Consider the following 22,690-nt stretch of genomic DNA (forward strand, 5'->3'; position numbering starts at 1 on the left):
AGAAGTGGCTGGTTAACACTCACACTTCTACAAATTCTTCTACTTGAGGTGTCTCTCAGACCTGGTTTTCCTTTTCATTCCTCAGCTCCTGTCGTAGCAGCGACCCACGAGCAGATGCACAGCTGGGTATACAGGCTGAATGAGGATAGAAGGAAGAATGGGAATATGCCCACAAACACATAATAGCTTTGTCAGCGGTATTTATACATGGCATTTACTTTTGCTGCAAATATATCCATGAATGTGGTATAGCATACAGGGAACAGAGGTATGTACACTTCTTAGAGATATCTCCTGGTGAAATGAGTTATTGACTCTGGAAATCAGAACCATAATCTTGGGGGACACAAAAGTCAATTGCCCTAACCTGGTCTTAAGATGATGTTCTGCATCCTACTTTTGGGAGTAGTGACAAGCGTCTTCGAAGCTCATGAGCAGCCATCAAAGGGCAGCGACTGTGCTGTTCCTGGTCAGAGGAAGGGACAGCAACGGCGAGTAAAGACACCGAGAACACAACAGTTGCATGAACTAATGAACCACGTGAACATCAGTCTCTTCGAGCCCGAGAGCAGAAGACTCGGCGGTGCTTCGCCACCATGACCACCACTCTGAAGAGGGCCACGCTAGAAGGTCCAGCATAGAGTAGGAGAGAAACACTATGTGGGATGAAATGAGACCAGGCTTACTGGTCAGCTAGAGGCCAGTGGACCCCTGAAGCAATGGTCTTAAGTCACCCTTCAGTCTGGGCCTGAACTCACATCCAGGTTTTTAGTCAAACAGCACGTAACACTAGTGGGGTATAAACACCTTAAAATAATTGCACATTTGAGATCACGGGAACAGCACCACCCAAAGACAGAGATTAGAAAGGTTACAAAAGATAGGAAAATGGAAGTGAGGGACAGGGAGAAAGGAGGAGAGGTCGTGTTACCTGGAGAGGATTGGAGTGAATGAGCTGACGCAAAATGCCTATGAATTGTTGAACTGCTCTGTAAGTCTCCGCCCAAGTCACAAGAAAAAAGTTAAAAACAAAACTCTAAACATCTCGCATTTGTCGTTACTGTCAGGGCCAGCCTGGAAAGTGAGCCCAGAATTCGTTACCTCCCACCAGGCAGCCATCTCACCACACTTTCCGCTCACGGTCAGGCCTCTATGCTTGTCACTCAAGCATCCATTGCTAAGGACCTCGTTCATTAGACCTGGGAGCGAAAGCTGCCCATCACAAAATGCGTAGTTTGAGGGAAGAGGAAATATTGGTAGTTCATTTCTCAGACGCTGGTGCCTTTTAGTCTCCAAAAAGGTGATCACTTAGATAGTTCCTAGAGCCATGCATTCAGTTTCTACAAGAATAAGAGATCATCAACCATCTAAACAGAAACCTGCCTCTCTCTCCCTCCCTCCCCAATTCTTGTATTCAGACATGCTCCTGTCTCAGCACTTCTGTGTCTTTTGAATTTCTCAAATGGTTCATCTTATTTCTGCCCTCAATACTCTTGCCTTAGTCCAGACTCCCACCACCATTACCTACTAATTTTTCGCTTGCCCACCCCAATCTCAGGTGCACCTGGCCGAAGACACGGTATTCTCCATTGCATCATATGCGTGGGAAAGAGGAAGACCATAAAAGAATTGATGCATATGAATTGTGGTGCTGGAGAAGAATATTGCAAGGACTGTGGCCTGCTGAAAGGACAGATCTATCTGGATTGTCCAGAGTGCTCCTTAGAGGAAAGGATGGCAAGACTTTGTCTTACATACTTTGGACATATTGTCAGGATAGACTGGTCTCTGGAGAAGGTCGTCATGTTTGGGAAAGTGGAAGGCCCTCGATGAGATGGATGGACACAGTGGCTGCATCAATGGGCCCAGGCGTAGCACCAGTCATGAGAACCGTGCACTGCTTGTTCTGCTGTGCTTAGGGTTGCTATGGGTTAGAGCACCTCACACAACAACCCCAACCCATTTCTTTCATGCTGCCCTCACAGAGGTGACCATGCCACTCTCCATTCATTCACGGACATCAGGGTAAAGTCCAGTTTTCTTACTGAAACAAAAAGGAATTTTTCTTTTAGAGAGTTCCTGGTCACCTCTTCCCAGGTACTCTATGCACCTCACAAAATGGTCAACTAGGGTCTGAACACCCAAGTTCCTTTAGCTTCCTCTGCTTTGGCACATACTAATTATTCTGTCCGTTTCTTTCCTTCTTGCTATCTGAAGTATTTATCTCAATGCACACTTCCAAATTTGACTTCCTGAAACATAGATTTTGCTTAATTATATTTATTTATAAGACATTTCATGAAAAAAAATAGGAGACTACACGATCACGTGCAGAAAATGCACTATACAGAATATACATTATCTCTAAAGCCAACACCCACCGCCACAGCCACTGAGTCGATTCCAACTCATAGCGACCCTCTATAGGGCTTCTGAGACTATAAAATTTTACGGGAGCAGACAATCTCATAAAAAGGTAAACCTGTACTTTTGTGTTTGACAAACTTCACCCAGCATACTCTTCGCCAAATCCATCGTTGCCATGAGATAGTGTCTTAGTGATTCTTTAATGGTGCATAGTATTTCATTGTTCAAAAGTTTATTACTCTATCCTTCCACCCATGGACATTTTAGAGCTAACTTGGGTGAAGGAGGAGATAATATATTACAAGAGGGAGATGGGAAAAAGGAGAGGCTGGGGAAATATGGCAATACGGCTTGGTGTGTTTGATAGGCTGTTTGTTATAAACTACAAAAAGATGATTTGATAAGCAAACCCACCTAATTCACAATGAAAAGTCTGCAAAGGAAAGGTAGATTGTGTTCCAGAGTATAGCAAATGCTAGGAAAGTAAGACGAAGCCACAAGTGATGTTAGAACGTAAAACGTTTCTCGTATAAGTCTACCCTCCTGCTGGCAGTCCTTCACAGCTACTCAATCAGACGTGGGAGGCCCAGGGGTCTGTTTGTGTCTCACGCCTCCCCAAGCCATGAGTCTTTGAGGACGAGAGCTTGATCTTCATCATTTTAAGTCTCCAGAGCCTCAGCCAAAGCAGGGCCCTTGTGCATAGGTGGTTACTGAATGAATGAATGAATAATAGCTAGGTGGATGACTAACATATTCATCTTGATGACCGTCCCCCCTCCTTTGTACTGAATAATGATATCTTCATTCAAGCGTACCCAGAGGCGCCTTGGAAGAAGGCCTCGCAATTTGCGACCAGAAGGGCACAGCGCGGCTAACTGGGTTCACACTGCTGCTCTACAGCGCACGGGGTGCCGGTGTCAGAAGTGACTCATCGGCATTTGGTTTGGTGTTTATTTGCTTGGGGGAGGGGGGGTTGGTCATGTTTTGGGTTGGTTTGTTGTTGTTGTTTTGAGGGCGGGGATTGGTTTGTGGGATGAGCTGAAATACCTTGGGGTGGCTTCGCTACCCATAGCTGTTGCAACCCCCATCAAACGACTGGGTGGAATCGTCAAATAAAACGGAGAGGACACTCATTTGGGGCTGGTCAGTGTTGCCATTCCACAGTTTATGAAACTGAGTCATCTCAGAAGCAAGCCTAGTGGGATCCCAGGACCATCCAAAAGGCAGAGTCACTGGTAAAGCGTGTGCGAGATTCCTGAGCCCGTGATGCAGAGCAGAGGAGTGGTGGCAAGACCAGGAAGTGGAGGAGGGCCTTTCCTCACCTGAGCAGGCCAAGCTGAGTGCCTTTGGGCAGAAGGTGGCCTTTCAGAGTGGGTGCCCTTGGAGCATTGGCCAGTAGCAACAGTACAAGAGCTCCGTAATCGTTACTTGAGCAGGGCAGAGGCTAAGGGGCCTTGTGGCTGAGAGACTATGGCCCAGAGAGAGCCAAAGGACAAAAAATAAAATAAAAATAGATGTGCCTGCAGGTGTAGCTAAGAGTTGATGCTGTGCACTATTGGACTGTATCTTTAATGTTTTATGTTCCTAACTTGTGATACTTGTTCATTTCCTTAATAAACCCCATACAATGTGAGTATTGTCTGCCAGTTCTGTGTGCTCATTGCCACAGGTTGCCAACCCAGCAGAGTCGAGTGGGCTGGCATTGGAGTAGTGGGAAGGGCATTGGAGGATGGAGGCAGGGCTGACTGGGCTTCATAGGAATCCTTCTTGGTAGATGTGAAGTTGGAGTCTTCTGCTTTGTCTATCCAGAAGAGATCAGCTGTGTCTCCCGCACCATCTTCTCTGTTTAATATGCCATGTGACAGAGAGACATTCAGAGAGGAAGACCAGAGTACCTGGAGACATGCTCATCCTCTTTGAGAAAAACTCATTAATTTTTGAAAAGGCATTTATTGTCGAGAAATAAACTCTAAAAAAGAAAGAAATTCTAGAAAGAAAGAAAATGGAGTCAGTTGAAAAGGAGTCTTCAAGGAAGAGTGGGAGGCAAGGAGGACAGGAAGGAGCATGGTCAACACCTGTGGTTGCTCAAGAGGCCACAAGCTTTCTTGGGTGTCACATGGCTGGCATTCCCCGAGCCCTGCACGTGGCAGGTGATAAAGAAGCACTGTCTAGTCTGAAGATAGGCAGATAAGCGTTAAAGCCTCAAGTCGGGAGCACAGCCTACTTCAGAGTTCATCTGGCCCTCCACATAGACGCATCACCACACGCTGTCATTACGTTCACATCATCTTTAACCCACTGTTTCCTGCTTCACTAAAACAAAACCAAAAACCTTGCTGCCATCATGTCGATGCCAACTCACAGTGACCCTCTCGGAGAGGGTAGAATTGCCCCTGTGGTATTCCAAGGCCGGAACTCTTTCCAAGACTAGAAAGCCTATTGCACTATTTAAGAGAAATTGTATGTAAGGGTTAGGACTTGATGGGACAGAGTATTCGTTTCAGAATAGCATAACCTCCTGTCCCTCACAATGAAAATACTAATATCGAGAAATAAATTGGAAAGCTCAAAGCTGGTGACAACGATGGAAAAATGAAGAGGTGTGAGACACAAATACCCCGAAGCTCCTAATTGTGAGAATAGAAAATGGACTAATTGTGGATAAATCCTTAATGAAAGTTGTTTAATCCTGTTGTAAACCATCTTTCAAGCATGTAGCGAAAAGAAAAAGCGCAAGTCCTAAGCAATTTTTTTAAAGAAAGTATCATTTAAAATGTATGTTTGTCTTTTTAAAAGATGCATATGCTAATTTGGCCTAAGAGGCCTTCAGTGCCACCTCTTGGAAAAACCAAACTATACTGTGGAAAAAGTGCTTAGCAAGAGCTTCTGTTTGGGTCTTGGTCGGGTGGCAGAATTTCCAGGCTGTAGGCACCCTAGCCATCAGAATGATGTCTTCTGAGCCCTGCCTCTTACTTCTGCCGAGCCTCTAAGTAAAAATGCCCCCAAAGGGCACCCACCACCAGCTGTGGCTGCAGGTGCTCCTCAGGACCACAGCGAGGGGGGAACTAGCGGCGGTGGGTGGGGTGCTTGAAATTGTAATACTCAGCGCCTCCGGCACCAGTGTTTGTTGTTGATGATGAAGATAATGACAGGAGGGGAAAACCCAACAGACTTCAAATAAGCCAAAACTTCAAAAGTTTGAAAACTCAAGTGGCTGGCTGTTTGAGTTAAGGATCTTTTGTGGGTTGGGCTCTACTGAATTAATGCCCCACCCCAGCCTTTATCAATAATGCATTGTGAAGAGCGAGAGAAAATGGACCTGTCTTTTGGAAACCAGATAAAGAGGAACCTTCGGTTTATTTGGCTCACAACGTGGCGAAGAGTCTACCAACTTCTTCAAGGAGAGGATGTTGATCTCAGCTGGGTCAGATTATTTCCACTAAGCAAAGTAAGCACATACTTCCTTATGCTTACCTACTAGTCGGCCATGAACAATTTCACATTTTTACTGCCATCTCGAAGATCCTGCTTCCAGGGATGGCTGGCATCTGTCTTTTCCCCAGCCCCACAACCAAGTCCTATGGAATCAGAGCCTCTCCGCAAATTCAGCCCCGGACAGGAACAGAGGCACCAGGAAGCAAGCTCCGCACAGGCGAATTTGAGCTCAGCCCCAGTCGTTTGCTAACGGGGTGACCAACGCCCTGGCAAGGTTGGGTGTGCATGCCCTGGTAAACGTTCAGTAAATGCCTGAGGTGTTTTCACTAGTGGGCAGAACAAATTGGGTTAAATTGTAATAAATGGACACAGTAATAGGAACTGCTAAAAAATGATTATTTATACAAGGAATCCGTGTGTCTGCCTGCTCTAAGAAGTCTGGGGTGGGGTTGGGGAGCAGACAGGACACTGCTAAGGTTAATGGAAAAGTATGGAAATAGACAGTGACACAATTGATGAATGTAATTAACATGTCCCTGGGTTGTACATGAAAGTAAAGAAAACAACTCTGAGATGGAAAATGTGATTGATAGATCGCAAAAAAAAATAGACCAAACCAAACCCATTGCTCTTGGGTTGATTCTGACTGCTGGCACCCAAGCACATAGGAGAACTTCCCGATCGGGCCTTGAAGGCGTGAAGCTTTTGGAAGCAGACCACCACATCTTTGTCCCGAAGAGCAGCTAAAGAATGGATTTAAATCAGTGACCGCTTGACTAGAGGCCAAGTGCGTAACCACTACACCACCAGGGTTTTAAAATGTGTGTGTGTGTGTGTGTGTGTGTGTGTGTTTCTCACAAGAAAAATAAAGGATTCGACGGGACGAGAATGACGACATTTCTTCCAGAGCTATATCTATACTCGAGCATACAAAGTTCATCTTCTATAGCATGGCCTTGTGGCAGCGCTAGGATTATGTGACAGCACAATCATTGTATTTGTCTGTGTTCTCAAGCGTCGGGCGTATTTTATACAGGGAAGCCGACGAAGGACTTCTATGACTGGAAGAGCAGCAGAGGATGGAAACGTGGGATGAGAAGCTGTGGAAGTGACAGCCCCCCACCCTCCACCCCCCTGGCCTCTGGCTTCAGCAGGGAGAGAGACTCTCCCTCTATACCACTCCAAGGCAGGGCCCAAGGGAGGTGTCGGACACGCCGCCGGCCACCATCTTTCTTTTACTCTACTCGGACAACAACCTCCCCTGCCTCTTACACGCTCTGTTGTTTCCCCCCAGCTAGGTTCTATAATGTATTGCAGTGACCAAACCGAACTCACAGATTATAGTCACGACCATTGGGTTTATTAGGGAAGCTCGCCGGTGGCAACTCAGGTGAGAAATGGTCAGGGTAGAGCTGTGCCATCAGGGCACTTCCTTCTCTGCCAGGCCCGCAGGCAGGCCTCCCTCTGGCCCTCAGCTTCTGCCCTGCTCCAGCAACGTTACAAAACTCATTTAGGGCTGCTCACAGTGCCAAGTGGAGAGGTCACCCCACTATGCGCCTCCACCGGAAGGCTCTCAGCCCTAGCTCTGTGAAGCAGCTGTCCCAGTGAAGTGTCCAGAGCTAGCCCACTGCACAAATCAGCCTCCTCCCAACAGCATTCAGCTGTCCTTGCTTGTGGCCTGGCAAGTCGGTCGCTCTCTCTGTCTCACGTTCTGGCTGCTCCTCGGGGATCAAACCTCAGCCAAGAAGGGTCAATGTACAGGGATCGCAGAGCCCAGAGAGCACCCTCCACTCCTGGTTCTCTTTGGAACCAAATAAAGAAATAATACCTGAGCTCTGGAGTCATGGTCACTATCAGAGACTCCACTTCCACCAGAGTCCAAGCTGCTCTGTCAGACGAAACAGGAATTCTGGGCACACCAGCTCGAAGGTGAAGAGAGTAGCCGCCAAGCCTGTTTCCTGAGTTCAAGGGTCTTGTGGGACTCTTATGACTCTGTGGGAGTCAGAACCACCTTGACCGTGCCTACCAGCATCAAGTAATAAGCATGAGTCGGAAGATGTCTCCTACCAGTCCGAAGCAGCGAATGTGAGAAAGTACAGGTCAACGGCAGTAGCGTTAGTCTAGGCCACTCACCTAAGGAAACAAGTTCAAGGAGGGGTTTTCCTAATGACTTCCCATCTTTTTTCCCTCTTATTCTTTGGGATTAACCGTAAAGGGTCTGCTCAACCAAGAGTGTAACCATCCTCACAAGGGAGGAGATCAACAGTGCAGCAGGCCACTCGTGCCTCTGTCTTCCTGACGGAGACAACACTACCTGCGGCTCCTTTGGTATGTGCCTGGGAAGACGGGTGGGGAACACAATTACTCCCAAACAGGACATTAATTAGACTAACTCCACGTCTGCACTGCAGCGAGGGCTCTTCTATTTCCCAGACCAAATTATGTCCAACTGCACTGCCCGGGATAGCTCACCAGAGGTTATCAGTGTGCTTAAATTAACAGATACGCACAATACATTTCCAATAACATAAAGATGCTTACAATTTGCATATAACAGCCCTCCCATTTTGTGAAATTCCCAGGAGAAATTAAAGTACAAATGCTAAATTCTCTTACAACGTAAAGTCCAGATAATTTAAAACCCACTGCTCTGTGTCTTCAGACTCATAGAGACGCTGGGTTTCTGAGGTTTGGTAAATCTTGACGGGAGCAGATAGCCTCATGCTTCTCCCACGGAGTGGCTGGTGGACTTGAACCACTGACTTTGTGGTTCATAGTCCAATGTTTACCTGACCTGAGAGTATCAGTCCTTAAAGTCCTTCCTCCCCCAAATCTCACTCTGCTGAAGAGCCTCTATCTGGTAGCAACTGAGTTCATTCAAGCACTCCTGGTGTTTTTAACCACAGAAATGAGGATATTTCTTGTGCTCCCTCACAAGAAAAGAATCCAAAGACAGACTGAGATGGTCACAGCAGACCTACACCCGTGGAGCTTAGGAAACCAGACACTCCAAGACCCAGTGAAGTAATTCCAGGAAAATCTCTTTCCTGGACTGAGGACATTACCTAGGGGCACGGCGGTGAATCAGTGGTACCGAGGGAAGAATGGTCGTCAGAGAGGAAGAGTGCTTCGGTTTTAGTCTTGCCAGGATGCCAATGCACTGATGTCAGTTATTTAAAGTTCATGACTGTGAGCTTAAGACCAATTGACAGGAATGTCTCACTCGCTTCTCAGAAGAGGCTGGTTTCTCATAAGAGGTTAATATGACATCTGAAGGGAAATCTATCTACATACGGTTTCTTCTCTCAAAAAGAGATATCCGACAAGAGAATGGACTAAGGATATGACACAATATCTATAATGTTTACAGCACTCGTCAGGAGGGGCTGTTTCCATTTCCCTTCCCCTTTAAGTCTTGTTTTTCAAGTGCTCAGGTGTCACAACAAGTGTGATGTCTACTTAGAGACGATAATTTCCTGGGCCGGGGCCGGTAGTCAATTCAAACAAGTGGTCAGCTCAGAGCCTGAATATGTGCCATCTTCCAATTAACAATTAGGGAAGGGGATCATACCAACTAGGAGTTTGCATAGCAGAGAAGGCTATAAGAAACACACACACACACAGAGTCATTGAGTTGATTTTGCCATTGTGACTGTCGAACAGGGTAGAGATGTCCCTGTGGCTTTCTGAGAATGTAACTCCTTAGGGCAGTGATTCTCAACCTTCCTAATGCCATGAGCCTTCAGGACAGTTCCTCATGTTGTGGTGAGCCACCCCCCACCCCCATGAAATTATTTTTGTTGCTACTTCAGAACTGTAATTTTGCTACTGTTATGAGTCAGGGGACTCCTATGAAAGGGTCGTTCGACCCCTAAGGGGGTCGGGACCCACAGGTTGAGAACTGCTGCCTTATGGGAACAGAAAGTCTCCTCTTTCTCCAGCAGAACGGCAGGTGGTTTGGAACCACTTACCTTAAATTAGCAGCCCAATGCTCACCAGCAGGCCTCCTAGAGTAGATAGAATACAGATTCTGATAAAATTGCAATGGGGCTCTGAAAAGTTAGTGACTGATAACAAACCTCTTCTCATATCCCAAGTGCTCACCAGAAGAACTCCGATGAAGCATGGCTAACGCTTACGAAGTATTTCTTACTGGAGACACCCTGAGATAAGCAGCAAGACTTTGGCCTTAAAGAATGACAGTGGCAGATTAGAGCTGCCAGTAAACTCTAGAGAGTAAAAGGATCAGCTCTGAGCCTCACAAATCAGAGATCTAGCTTCTATTCCCACGGACTCTTCTTTCAGCCCCAAACACAGACCTTCTCATTTGTGCTTAGAACTTGCAAAGAGAGGAGGTTAGCCCCATGCTATTGCACAAGAGGAAAGTAGGGAGTTGAGAAAACACTGGCTCTGGAGGGTGGGAGGAGAGCCTGGGGATGGGGGACCAGTCTCTGTGAAGAGAGAAAGAAGGTTCTTCTGCACCGTAGCTAACGGCTGGCCCTGTTCTACTCACTGCCCAAGTAGAAGCTTTCCCTCATCTCCTTTATCCTCTTTCCCATCTTCCCCTGTAGATGGAAGAGGATGGGTGGTAAAAAGGGGAGGATGGATGAAGGGGTGTGCGGAGTGAGGACCCAAAGCCCATCTGTAGGCAACTGGACATCCCCTTACAGAAGGGTCACGGGCAGGGGATGAGCCAGTCAGGGTGCAGTGTAGCAATGATGAAACATACAACTCTCCTCTAGTTCTATAATGCTTACTCCCCCCCCCCCCCACTATCATGATCTGAATTCTACCTTGTAAGTCTGGCTAGACCAGAGAATGTAGACTGGTACAGTTAAGAACTGGAAACACAGGGAATCCAGGACAGATGATCCCTTCAGGACCAGTGATGAGAGTGGCAATATCAGGAGGGTGGAGGAAAGGTGGGATAGAAAGAGGGACGGATCACAAGGATCTACATATAACCCCGTCCCTGGGGGATGGACAACAGAAAAGTGATGTCAGACAGTATAAGAGATGACAAAATAATAATAATTTATAAATTATCAAGGGTTCATGAGGGAGGAGGGTGGGGAGGCAGGGGGGAAATGAGGAGCTGATACCAAGGGCTCAAGTAGAAAGCAAATGTTTTCAGAATGATGATGGCAATAAATGTATAAATGTGCTTGACACGATGGATGGATTGTGATAAGAGTTGTACAAGCCCCCAATAAAATGATTTTTAAAAAGTGGGGGGGGGATGAATTCTATTGTGTATGGAAAGGCATAGGATATATGAAGTTAGACTGAGTAGGATAAAGCAAGTGAAGAAAGATAAGCAATGGGTCAGAGATCAACGCTATCATGTCTAGCCTGCTTCTGAGACCCCTTGGGTATGGGAGCGTGGGAAACCACTTCACTTCTTTGGATCAGCTATAAAGTTTGACTGGGGACTGTTGGGATTATCATCAAGGTTCTGTGGCTGAGGAGCCTCTATCTACTGGGCTTTTCAAGTAGGAGGAGGCTTCATAAGCTCATGGGCAAGCTCCATTATCCTTTAATTCAGTGGGCTCAACCTGCGGGTGAGGGCCCCTTTGGGGTTGAACAGCTCTATCGCAGGGGTTGCCCAATTCATGGCAGTAGCAAAATTGCAGTTATGAAGTAGCAACAGTAATAACGTTATGGTTGGGGGTCACCACAACACAAGGAACTGTAGTGCAGGGTCGCAGCGTGAGGAAGGTTGAGAATGCTGCTTTAATTCCTTTCTCCACCAACTTTTTGAAACCCCTCAAACTTTTCCTTGAAATCAAATGTGATTTTTCCCATATGACTGAGAATGCTAGACATGTGAAAATCTGGACTTTCAGAAATCCGAAACATTTCACTTTAAATCCGGAATCCAACACAAAGTCGTTGCTCACTGCGGATGAGAGTGAGGCTGGATAGAAAAGGAAGTGTGGGGAGGCAGTTGATTATTTTAAATCACTCCTTTGCTGCTCAGACCAGCAGGATGCACCCTCAAAGCAGTGTTTGGTAAATGTTAGACTAGATCCAAGCTCCAACTGGAAAGTAGTCGGTGGTTCCCAGATTTCTCATGTTCATTCACTTGAGTTGTTTTTTTCCTTTCTGTCTTGTTTAAATGGTAAAAGTGGAGTGCTTCTCAGAAAGAGCTATTTTTCTTGGCTGTTGCTGGGAAATAAATTCAGACACCATGGCATCTAACATCTATCACGGGATGGAGGTAAACCAAAGATCCACACCCTGGCTCCCATTAGATGGGAAACTTTGACCCCAAATAACTTAATTAAGTCTATCCTAGTTCCCGCATTAATAGCGAACCACCATTAAAAGCTAACGTAAATTTCTTTAGGATTCTGGCAGGCCCCGCCAGAGGAAGCAAGAAAAAAAATTCTGTCACAGTGATTGGGACCCCCTGGCACCAAGGGAAGAGCAAGCTCCCAGCTGAGTGAGCTTTTTCCTTAACATACTGGCCTGACTCCCAACTCTGATTTAGTGTTCAGTGATATGCTTACTTTAATAGACCAAGGAAGCTAATAGGTCCAAGGCTCTTTCAGTGGAAGTAATCAAAAGAAACTGAAGTTGAAGTTCATCATTGCCCATGGGCCTGAACCCCAAACCCTCTGTCCTTGCTCTATCCCAGCACCTGCACGGCTAAGAGTATAGAGCAGTGGTTCTCAACCTCCCTAATACTGTGACCCTGTACTACAGCTCCTAGTGTTGTGGTGACCCCCCAACCATAAAATTATTTGTGTTGCTACTTCATCGCTGTAATTTTGCTACTGCTATGAATCAGGTGACCCCTGTGAAAGAGTGGGTCAACCCCCAAAGGGGTTGCGACCCACCAGTTGAGAACCGCTGGTATAGAGCTTCACCCTAAACCTCTACTCATGACTGTAGGACTCAGATTGAGATGGCCCAGTGTACAAAGATCCAAAGAAGAACGCAAGTTTCAGAAAGAGACGCTTCTAGAAGAAGGCAGGCCATCCTAAGGTGAAGAAGCCCTGACTAGGAGTGAAAAGAAGTGTTCACGGGGGAACCCTCCAACAGTGGCCTCCATTTCTAAGTGACTTTCGTTGGGACCCAAGTTGTGGATGGTGATAGATGAAGCCAACAGGTGAAAAGAATGGTGCTTTCCGAAACACTCCTAAGCAGGTGTAATGAAAAGGACACACAGCATCAGCTGTTTATTTCCGCCACCCTAACCCGAATAAGAAACACCAGAATGTCCCAACTTCAGGGATTCTAAAGCATAACTGACTTATAATCTTCAAAACCACCAAGGCCATGATAGTAGAGACTGGGGACCTATCCATATTAAGGGACTCACAGAGACATGACCAAAAAACCCCAAGGAAGATCCTGAACGGAACTGTTTGCTACCAAGTGCATTATTGGAGCAACAGGCAAAAGCTGAGGGAGATGAGCAGCCTAGGTGAGAGCCAGGTTTCAGTGTGAATCTTGTGCTACGGTGGCTGCATGGTGGCTTAGGAGGAGTTGTGTCTGTAGGAAACGCATACTAAGCAACTCAGGGATCACAGGACATGAGGTCAGAGACATGGTCAAGAAAGTGGCAAACCTTTTTGCAGAATTTTTCAGCCATTTGGCAAGTTTTTTTTGGTTGATTCACATCTTATTTACAGGAAGGAAAGGAATTTGGATGAAAGGAAAAGAAAGCTAGTAGAGTTCTAGTGAGGAAAACTGGCAAGCTAGTAGTGTGACACTAGCAAAGTTCCAAGCTATATAGCTACCTTAAAACTCAAATGTGCAACTACCAGCTAAGGTAACCATCCTCTGTATTGCTCCCAAAGAAAACACTGTGAGATATTTTCAGGAATATCAAATGTTTATTCTTCAGCATACCATTAGTGCCAAAGTCTATTTGCAAGGTGGCTCCTGTTTTTAAAAGTATTTATTTCACAGAAATGTTGTCCTTTAGCCATTGAAATATCCCTTTTGGAGATAAGGAAGCTGCAGGGGCCAAACTTGGGCAACCAGGCCAGATGTGCCACGTGAACACTGTTCTCCACCCCACCCCCACGCACCCACCCACCCACCCCGCCCCACAGATCTACTCCTCACACCGCTCTGCCCAGCCAGACACGCTGTCTGAAAACAGAGACCATGGTACTTGATTCAAATTACAGATTCAGTACTGTACTGTACACAGCCACATTACACATACTTAAAATAAATTAGGTATGCATAATGGTACACAGGAGCTCACCCCTAAAGTAAATGATAGATGAGCAGACAATGACAAATTTCAACACTACCAAATGACCCCATTTAGCCGGAGGTTATGAGCATTCTTGCATACGCCTTGGTGACCTTAGGATAAGCACATGTCACGTGTATTCAAGCATCTTTCAAGCCAAATGACATTTGAAGGGAGCCAATTCCAAAGTCCCAAAGTCAGTTTCGGGGCTGGATGGTTTCTAGATGAGTGGAATCATCCTGGGCACCCTGTCCTTCCCAGATCCAGGCTTGATGCAGGCCAGGTGACTCTGGTTCCTACGGTGGCTTCACCTCATTGTGGGGAGCCTGTCGACCTTTGGGGTCCCTCCAGGTCTGGGGGCATGAAATTTCTCCATTTTGACCTGTCAAGTCCAGAGGCAGCATGGCATGATGTTGGCAGCAACTTACAGGAGCGGCAGCTTAGGCGCTACAGGCATCACTGGCTCTACTACCAGGAGGATGGTCGGCAGTTAAAGATGGTTTTGCTTCTTTACCATTGCAATCTGATCTATGAAAATAACTTAGGTGGTAATTGATAGCACCATGAAAACAGGATAATCAGATGAAGTTGTATTTGATTCTGGGTCACGTTTGCTGTCACAAATATCAACAAAATAACCCATCTTAACTGAATTGGGGAAAATAAGATGTATTCTAGGACCAATACACTTGGAGAGGAAGAATATAGGCAAATGCTATCCATTAGATTCAGCAGTATATTTCTTGTGGTGTTTTGTGGAGCAGGAGAGAGAATACATGCAGAGGCCCTGCGCTCATTCAGAGTAGCTATCAAATCGTCAGGCTCTAGGTGGCACAAACAGTTTGTGCTCAACTGATAACCTAAAGGTTGATGGTTCAAACCCACCCACCAGTGCCACGGAACAAAGGCCTTCATAGCGAGTATGGCCACGAAAACCCCGTGGGACACAGTTCTGCCCCGTAGCAGCTGAGGTTGCCACGTGTCAGAGTCTACTCACTCTATGACCGTGGGTTTTGTTGGTTCTTGATTGTTTGTTTTGATTAATCAAGTAGCCATTTGCAAGTAGTTTCACAAGTGAATCTGAGGGCAAGGAGAAGGCACTTAAACCGTTGGGGGCTTGGCTAACAGGGGTGCTGAAGCATCCACAGTTGGACAAGAGAGAGCAGTGTATTATAGCATTCTGACAGTATGGGATAGAAGGAAACAAGAGTAAATCACCGCCGGTTTGAAGCGCCTGCCACTACGGTCTAATGAACGAAAGGAAAGGTGCATCGCTGCAGAAAGAAGAGGTAGTCTGGTGGTGACAAGTGGACAGATGCTGACCCAGGGCTACCCATTTGCTTTGCAGATTTGGTATCCTTTGTGTCTTAAAAAAAATTAAAACATAAAAACATTTTTTTAAGTGGTTGGTGCATTGCTAGGAGAAGATGTGAAGACAGGAACGTCTACCCAGCGAGGTCTATTTGCTGAGCACACAGAACCTGGGCTTGCTATAAGGCTCGTTGCAGGAGGGTGTGTGTTTGAAATAACGCAGTACTACACAGGCAGTCTATTCAAATACATCCCTGTTGACTGATAGATTCGCTTGTCCAGATTGAACAAAACACCAGTCGGAGATGGATGTAGTCAAATCAAATCAGACATCACTTCAGGCTCAGGGGTCCAGGAAAGGAAAGAATCTTGAATTTCAAGATGAAAGGAGCTGGCCAATGAGCTTCACGCCTGGGAGCCAGAGAGTTCCAGGTTTCAGAGCCCATCTGTAATAGAATTTTTAAAATAACTCTTAAAAAACGTTGCATGTGTCTATCCCTTCCCAAAGGTTTCCCCCTTTCTCAGCCTTTCACAAACACATGTGCATGTACATACACACGCCATCCAAACTCTTACTTAGACTTCAAAACCCAACGTTAGTTCCACAGTTTCCATGAAGTTTTACCCAGCCCATGTCTGATTCCTGTAGCAGATATTATTTATGTCATAAGTCATACCCAACCAGATGGATTACTAATACCACATGTGCTGTCCCTTTAAGTGGAAAGAAGAGAGAGAGAGAGAGAGAGAGAGAGAGAGAGAGAGAGAGAGAGAGAGAGAGAGAGAGAGAGAGAGGAGAATGCCTTATACAGATGCTTCCTCAAGTCAGCCAACCCTGGAACTGGGAGAAGCCAGAGCTACACAGAGCATCTTTCCCTAAAACCTGCAGAGAGACCACGGCCCTAATAACACCCTAATCCACGACGCCCAAACCCAAGAACTCGGAGACAATACTATTATATTCTTTTTAAGATACACATACTGGTGGCATTTTGGTATGGTATCCTCAGGAAGTAAATACACCAAAATAATTGAATACAGTTACCAATTTCCTCTTCATCCCCTTGGTGTCTCTTCCAAATTTCAGCCCAAATCTCCACTCATGGCTACACTCCCCTTTCCCGCCACAGACTGCTATTGAATAGCATGTTCACTACCTGACGCAATGTCCCCTCAATACATAGAACCTAGAATCCTCAAATTTTTTGAAATATCACTTGAGAAATCATCTTAGGGGCTTGCGAGCCTGTTTCTTTACACTACCAAATATATATAAATTCCATTAAGTACAAATTTAGATTTTCACAGAAAAAATTAAAATTGGCCCCAAAATAATGTTCTTTTCTTTAAAAAAATAAAAGTTTAAAGCACAGCAATGTGAAAACATCTCCCACCCCAACTAGTAAACACCCTTCCTCACCCCCACTCCCAGCCCCACCCCCATCCCATGGAGCTGTACCTCTGCATCTGGGGTTTTTAGCAGTGGTCACTGCAGCCATGGCCATGTACTCACTATTGGGGTCCTGTAGAACGGACTGGTACCTCTGAAAGGAGAGAGAGAGGGGGGGGGCTCATCATCTGACTTTCCCACCTCCAGCTTCGCTTTACATCCAGTTTGCATTCATTCTTAGAAGTAGTATGTGACAAAAGCATTAAAATGTGACAAAGGTTCCTGAATTTAGGCTAAATGGAAGTACATACTGGTAAAATAAGGTAAATGAATTTTTTCTCCCAAATTTCCTCTTCATTTTTACCTTTATCTTTCTTTTTCTAGTGGACTTAGGTCATGGGCCCTGTCTTATCCCTTCCCTCTGCCCCCATCTCTCTTTTTAAATTCGTGTTTGCCACAGATAGAAATGCTTTCTGGCCATTGACTACATACTAAATATACTTGACCATTAGCATATTTGCCTCACGTGCAGATTGGCCTAAATGATTTGATAGAGAACTAGTAATGTGAAAGATTAAAATTCATATCTTCTATTTGTACATGGGTCTTTACTTTGGTTGCAAATATATCCATGAATGGGTCAGAGCACAGGGGAGAAAAGTTATGAAAATATCTACATAAGTCATAACCAAACACTTTGAAGGAATGAGTTGCTGGGTCTGGTGGTTCAGGATCATTGTTTTGGGGATCAGCAAGATCAATTAGCATAACATTGTTCACAAAGATGTTCTCCTTCGATGACTAGCAGCTAAGCTCTTAAAAGCTGATGACCAGCCATCTGAGACGCACCTGTTAGTCTCTCCTCACCCAGAAGAAAGGAAAGTAAACGAAATCAAAGACACATGGAAGCAATTAGACCACACACACACACACACACACACACACACACACACACACACAGCAACTGCCACAATCAGCCGGTCCTGATGATGCCTACCTCCCTCTACCAACCACTCTGGAAAGGGTCACATTGGAAGATAGAGTGAGAGAAAAATGCTAAATAAAACTCAAACGGAATCCCAAGACTATGATCTATAGTTGGCCTTCAGGTGTGGATCTGAATCCACTCCCATGACTCAGTTTTCAGCCAAACAATAGACAGGTGTACAAGGGAGAACAAAATGCCTGCAGTGTAGTGGTCTATGGACTGAGTTGCTAACCACAGGTCAGCAATTTGATAGCACCAGCCGCTCCAGTGAGGAAAGGTGAAGCTTTCCACTCCAGTCAAGAGTACTGTCTCAGAACCCCACAGTGGGCAGTCCTCTCCAGGCCTAGAGGGCCGCTCTGAGTCGGGGCCACTAGAGTCTGAATCAATCCACCATCTCTGGGTTATGCGAGGGAACAGTAATGCTAGTAAGGTAAGCATGTCTCAGAATAGTCAACTTATTGAGACCCAAAGGGCAGCATTTATCCAAAGACAAAGTTCAAAGGGTTAGGAAAGAAAGAGGAATGGAAACAGGAAACACAGAAGTGACATTAATGATCTTCTATGGGCAGGATCGCAATGAGTTAGATGAAACAAAGTGGGTATGAACTGGTTAATGTGAAACAGATGATCTGCTCTGACAGCCTGCACCCCTTCTATAATGTAAAGTTATATATATATATATATATATCCCCTCCAGGACAGAAAGATTATTTATTATTATTGTGTTTCTTTGTGTGTATGTGTGTTTCTATTTTATCTTTATGATTAGCTTGTGTGTGTGTGTGTGTTAAAATGAGACGTGTAATCGCTCATCGTGTGAAAAAAAATGGGAAATTTCCTTCTCAGCGTCTACTGGCAGCTAAAAAGACGTTATCACCGATTATATTTTATCTTATCAGCTGAGTGTACCTTGCACCATAGCTAATTGTTTCATCTTTGCCCTGACCGTTAAGAGGCTAGAATCAAATTCGCAGTCCACTTTTAATCGATTTTTAAAATAATAACTATCTCTTTTCTTAATATTTTTACCTTCCTGCAGGCTATTTGTCTCTCCTTGCATCCAGTTTCCTTGTCTTTTAAAAACAATCATGTATCTTGCTCTTAATCATAGAGGTTTATTGGGAGAGGAGGGAATAATTTATAAAATAAATCAATAAGCATCTACTCTAAATTATCAGTTTGATTAGTAAGTAGGTATCTCTTGGGGAAAAGGAATTGTCTACCTGGTGATCAGAATACTTTTGATAAAATCAATGTGTACTTCTGATGAGTAAATAATCATTGATATTCCTCAGAAAGAAGATGCAAGAAAAAAACAGAAATTGCTCACCTTTTTGGTAAGCCAACCAATAAATACACATCCCAAAATGCAGAGTATGATAAAAGCTGCACATATGACAGGCAACCAGAACTTCAAGGTGCAACAAAGCTGTGACTCTGGGTGGGGGAACAAAAGGTAAGAAAAAAACTTTTGAGAATCTCACCTTCTTTTCCTGTGCTAAATCACAAATGCTTTTTGCCAAATTTGAACATTATTTAACCACCCAAATCTGTTCTGCATTACTGTAATGACACTCAATAAATGCTAACTGACACGACCTTAGCATTATAGCAAAACAAAACCCACTGCAATGGAAGTCAATTTTGACTCAGAGTGACCCAATAGGGTTTCGCAGGCTCTAAGCCTTTTCAGTAGCCAGCAGGCTCACCATAAAGCAGCTGGTGGGTTTGAACCACGAACCTTGTAGTCAGCAGTCCGATGCTTACCCAACAGCACCACCAGAACCCCTTAATATTCATAGCAAACATCCAGAAACTCAAACCTAAAGGTGGAGTTTTCACTCTATATACCTTCTGTGCACATGTATGTTTAGAAATGGGGTTCATAGAAACTTCCTATCTCTATTTCTTAAAAAGAATAACTAGGAAAAGTCATAATATAAACCTATTATTTTCAATCATTTCATTGACATACACAACCCCGGCACAAACCCAAAATTATAACTCTAAGATTAATAAAGGAAATATCCATTAAGTCATGTATTTGGGATCTTTTTCTTAAGTTTTTCAAAAGATAACATGTTTTTTAAAAGCAGCATGACTTAGTTCTAACTCAGCAGTCTATAGGATTTAACTGTACGTCACTTACTAGCAATAGGTATTAATAATAAATTGCCCTTTGCACAGTTTCATCATAAACAATTGCCTATAATGGCATTCAGAGGAACCCCAGCATCAAAGGTACTTATTTGTTTAATTGTTTTCATTAGTCATGAAAGTTGTCCAGATGTGTATGTACTCTTAAACCAGGAAGATCAAAGGAATGCCTTACCATAAATATGCAAATATTCTCCACTCAGGGTCTCTATAGTGAACGGGGGAGGATCAAAAACGATCAGCTGGCAGAAGTAATAGCTGGCATAAGAACTGTTCAAGTTATACAGGAAAAAAGAGACACTGTCATTGGCTGACTGAGACTGACAGAAATCCAAGTTCTTCGTGGTGGACACCGTGTGGCCGCCCTCCTTGGTCTTGGTGAGCTCGCAGAGCAGTTGCTTTCCTCTTAGCAGCTGCATTTTAAATTGCTGGAGGGTCGTGGGGTGTTTGCACATAATTTGCACGCCTCCTTTGTGAAATGTGAACATCTCAGGCTTGGCAGAATCATTGATTTCTCCTGGATGAAAAGAAAGAAAACAAGGCGAGAGAGGCATGTTGAGAACACATGGTTGCAATCATTACATTTCCTCTGAAGGTAGCTCTCTTCGCGACTCCACCTGGGCTGCACCCCAACGAGAGAAGTTCGCTTTCCCAAAGAAAGGACACGGGAAAAGAGGAGACGGTGCCCTAGAAAAGCCTAACCAGAAACTTGCTTATCATAGAAGCGTAGATCATCTAGCAAGACCCAACTCACTGCCATCCACTCCTGGAGACCCTGTAGACGCGGTAGAATGGCCTCCTTGGGCTCCTGAGACAATAACCTTCTCCAGAGCAGACAGCCTCGTCTTTCTCCTGCAGACGGCTGGTGGGCTCCAACTGCTGATTTGGGGGTGAGCAGCACAGCGGGTGACCCCTAGGCCACCATTGCCCTTTATAGACAATGTATAAATTATTTGATCTTTGATTTCCATCATATTAATGGAACAGTGGGTGTAACAAGGTGCTCAAACAGCACTTTGAGGAGGGAGCATGCCAGGCGGTGTTCTGTTCTGTTGTGCGAAGGATCCCTGTGACTCAGAACCGACTCAATGGCGCCCAAAGAACAGCTGGGGTCCCTACTGCCCTTCCCCTTTGAGGAAAATAAGAACGCTTCTTACGGTGGTGGTGAGGGGTGTGGGGTGGAATGAGTTCTAATTTTGCTCGAGGTTCAGAAAGATGCCGCTTTGAGGAAGTGTCTTTTAAATTGAAATTGAAGGATACATAGCACTTACCGTAATCAAACAAGGGTAGATTTAGGAAAAGAATGTAACTTAGAATATATATAATATATTATATATATATATAATATCTAAATCAAAACCAAGCTCACCATCGACTTGATTGTGACTCATCGTGACCCTCTAGGGCCGAGTAAAACTGCCCATGTGGGTTTCTCAGGCGGCAAACCCTTTTCTTCCTCCTGTGGAGTCGCTGGTGTGTTTCAACTACAGACCTTATGCTTAGCAGCCCACCATAACCCACTGCACCACCAGAATGCCTTAAGATCGTATATAGCTTACACAATAAATAAGTGACTCTATATAAGTATTGGGCTCCAATGTAACAATTGTGAGGGGCAGGACCCAGCAGTGTTTTGTTCTATTGTGCATAGGGAGAACAATGAGGCTTTCTACTCCCATAAAGAGTTACAGTCTCGGAAACCCACAGGGGCAGGTCTACCCTGTCCTCTGGAGTGACTATGAGTTGTCATGGACTCAATGGCAGCGAGTGAGTGAGAACATCAACAGAAAGCAAGAGAAGACCAGTGCATACAGTGTGTGGTCTGTATTAGATTCAAATGAAGGGTGTCTTGTGTGGGGATTTATTTGTCTGAGAAAACTGCTGCTTTGCTGTCTACGTGTCTCTACTGCTTTTGCGGCAGAAGATAAAATCAACGAGCTGATCCTCAGTTCCTCTAGAAATACTCAGAGCAAACGTCCCAGAGGCCAGAGAGTCAGCAAGTGAACCACAAAGAGATCTTCGAGCAAAAGTGTCTGCAGCCACAGGATGCACACCCAGAGAGAGACACCCCATCTTTATTTCGGAGGGCAAGTTTTGCCCACACAGTGATTTATAATTGAGTGCAAAGCAAACGGAAAGGGTCGACAGTGAAGTGACCCGGAAGTCCAATGCAGTGGTTTCTGAGAAACCCAGATGCGGATTCTGTCTTGCCACTCATCTAAGCCACCTTCGTCTTTTAAATAAGCAAGTGAGAACAAAAAGTCTTTTTTTAAAACATTTTGTCAGGGACTCATACAACTCTTATCATAATCCATACATACATCAATTGTGTAAAGCACATCTGTACATTCTTTGCCCTCATCATTTTCAAAGCATTTACTGTCCACTTAAGCCCTTGTCATCAGGTCCTCTTTTTTTTCCCTCTCTCCCCACTCCCCGCCCCCTCATGAGCCCTTGATAATTTATAACTTATTATTTTGTCATATCTTGCCCTGTCCAGCGTCTCCCTTCACCCCCTTTTCTGTTGTCCATCCCCCAGGGATGAGGTCACTCGTAGATCCTTGTAATCGGTTCCCTCTTTCCAACCCACTCACCCTCTACCCTCCCAGGATCGCCACTCACACCCCTGGTTCTGAAGGGATCTTCTGCCCTGGATTCCCTGTGCCTCCAGCTCCTATCTGCACCAGTGTACATCCTCTGCTCTATCCAGACTTGCAAGGTAGAATTCAGATCGTGATAGTTGGGGGGGAGGAAGCATTTAGGAACTGGAGGAAAGCTGTATTCTTCATCGGTGCTACATCGCACCCTGACTGGCTCATCTCCTCCA

At 45.0% G+C, this 22,690-nt stretch overlaps 1 protein-coding gene across 1 annotated transcript in view; it reads right to left on the reverse strand.

Annotated features, from left to right (window-relative positions):
* Positions 1 to 22,690, reverse strand: part of ICOS (inducible T cell costimulator) — a 63,566-nt gene that overhangs the window by 30,955 nt on the left and 9,921 nt on the right. The window contains exons 2-4 of the mRNA XM_075529067.1: positions 20,039 to 20,380; positions 19,037 to 19,143; positions 16,788 to 16,872 (exon numbers count right to left, since the gene is read on the reverse strand). Of these exons, the coding sequence (XP_075385182.1) occupies positions 16,788 to 16,872; positions 19,037 to 19,143; positions 20,039 to 20,380 (534 nt within the window). The remainder of the gene's footprint in view (positions 1 to 16,787; positions 16,873 to 19,036; positions 19,144 to 20,038; positions 20,381 to 22,690) is intronic.

The sequence above is a fragment of the Tenrec ecaudatus genome, chromosome 13 (assembly GCF_050624435.1).
Source record: "Tenrec ecaudatus isolate mTenEca1 chromosome 13, mTenEca1.hap1, whole genome shotgun sequence".
Classification (NCBI taxonomy): Eukaryota; Metazoa; Chordata; class Mammalia; order Afrosoricida; family Tenrecidae; genus Tenrec; species Tenrec ecaudatus.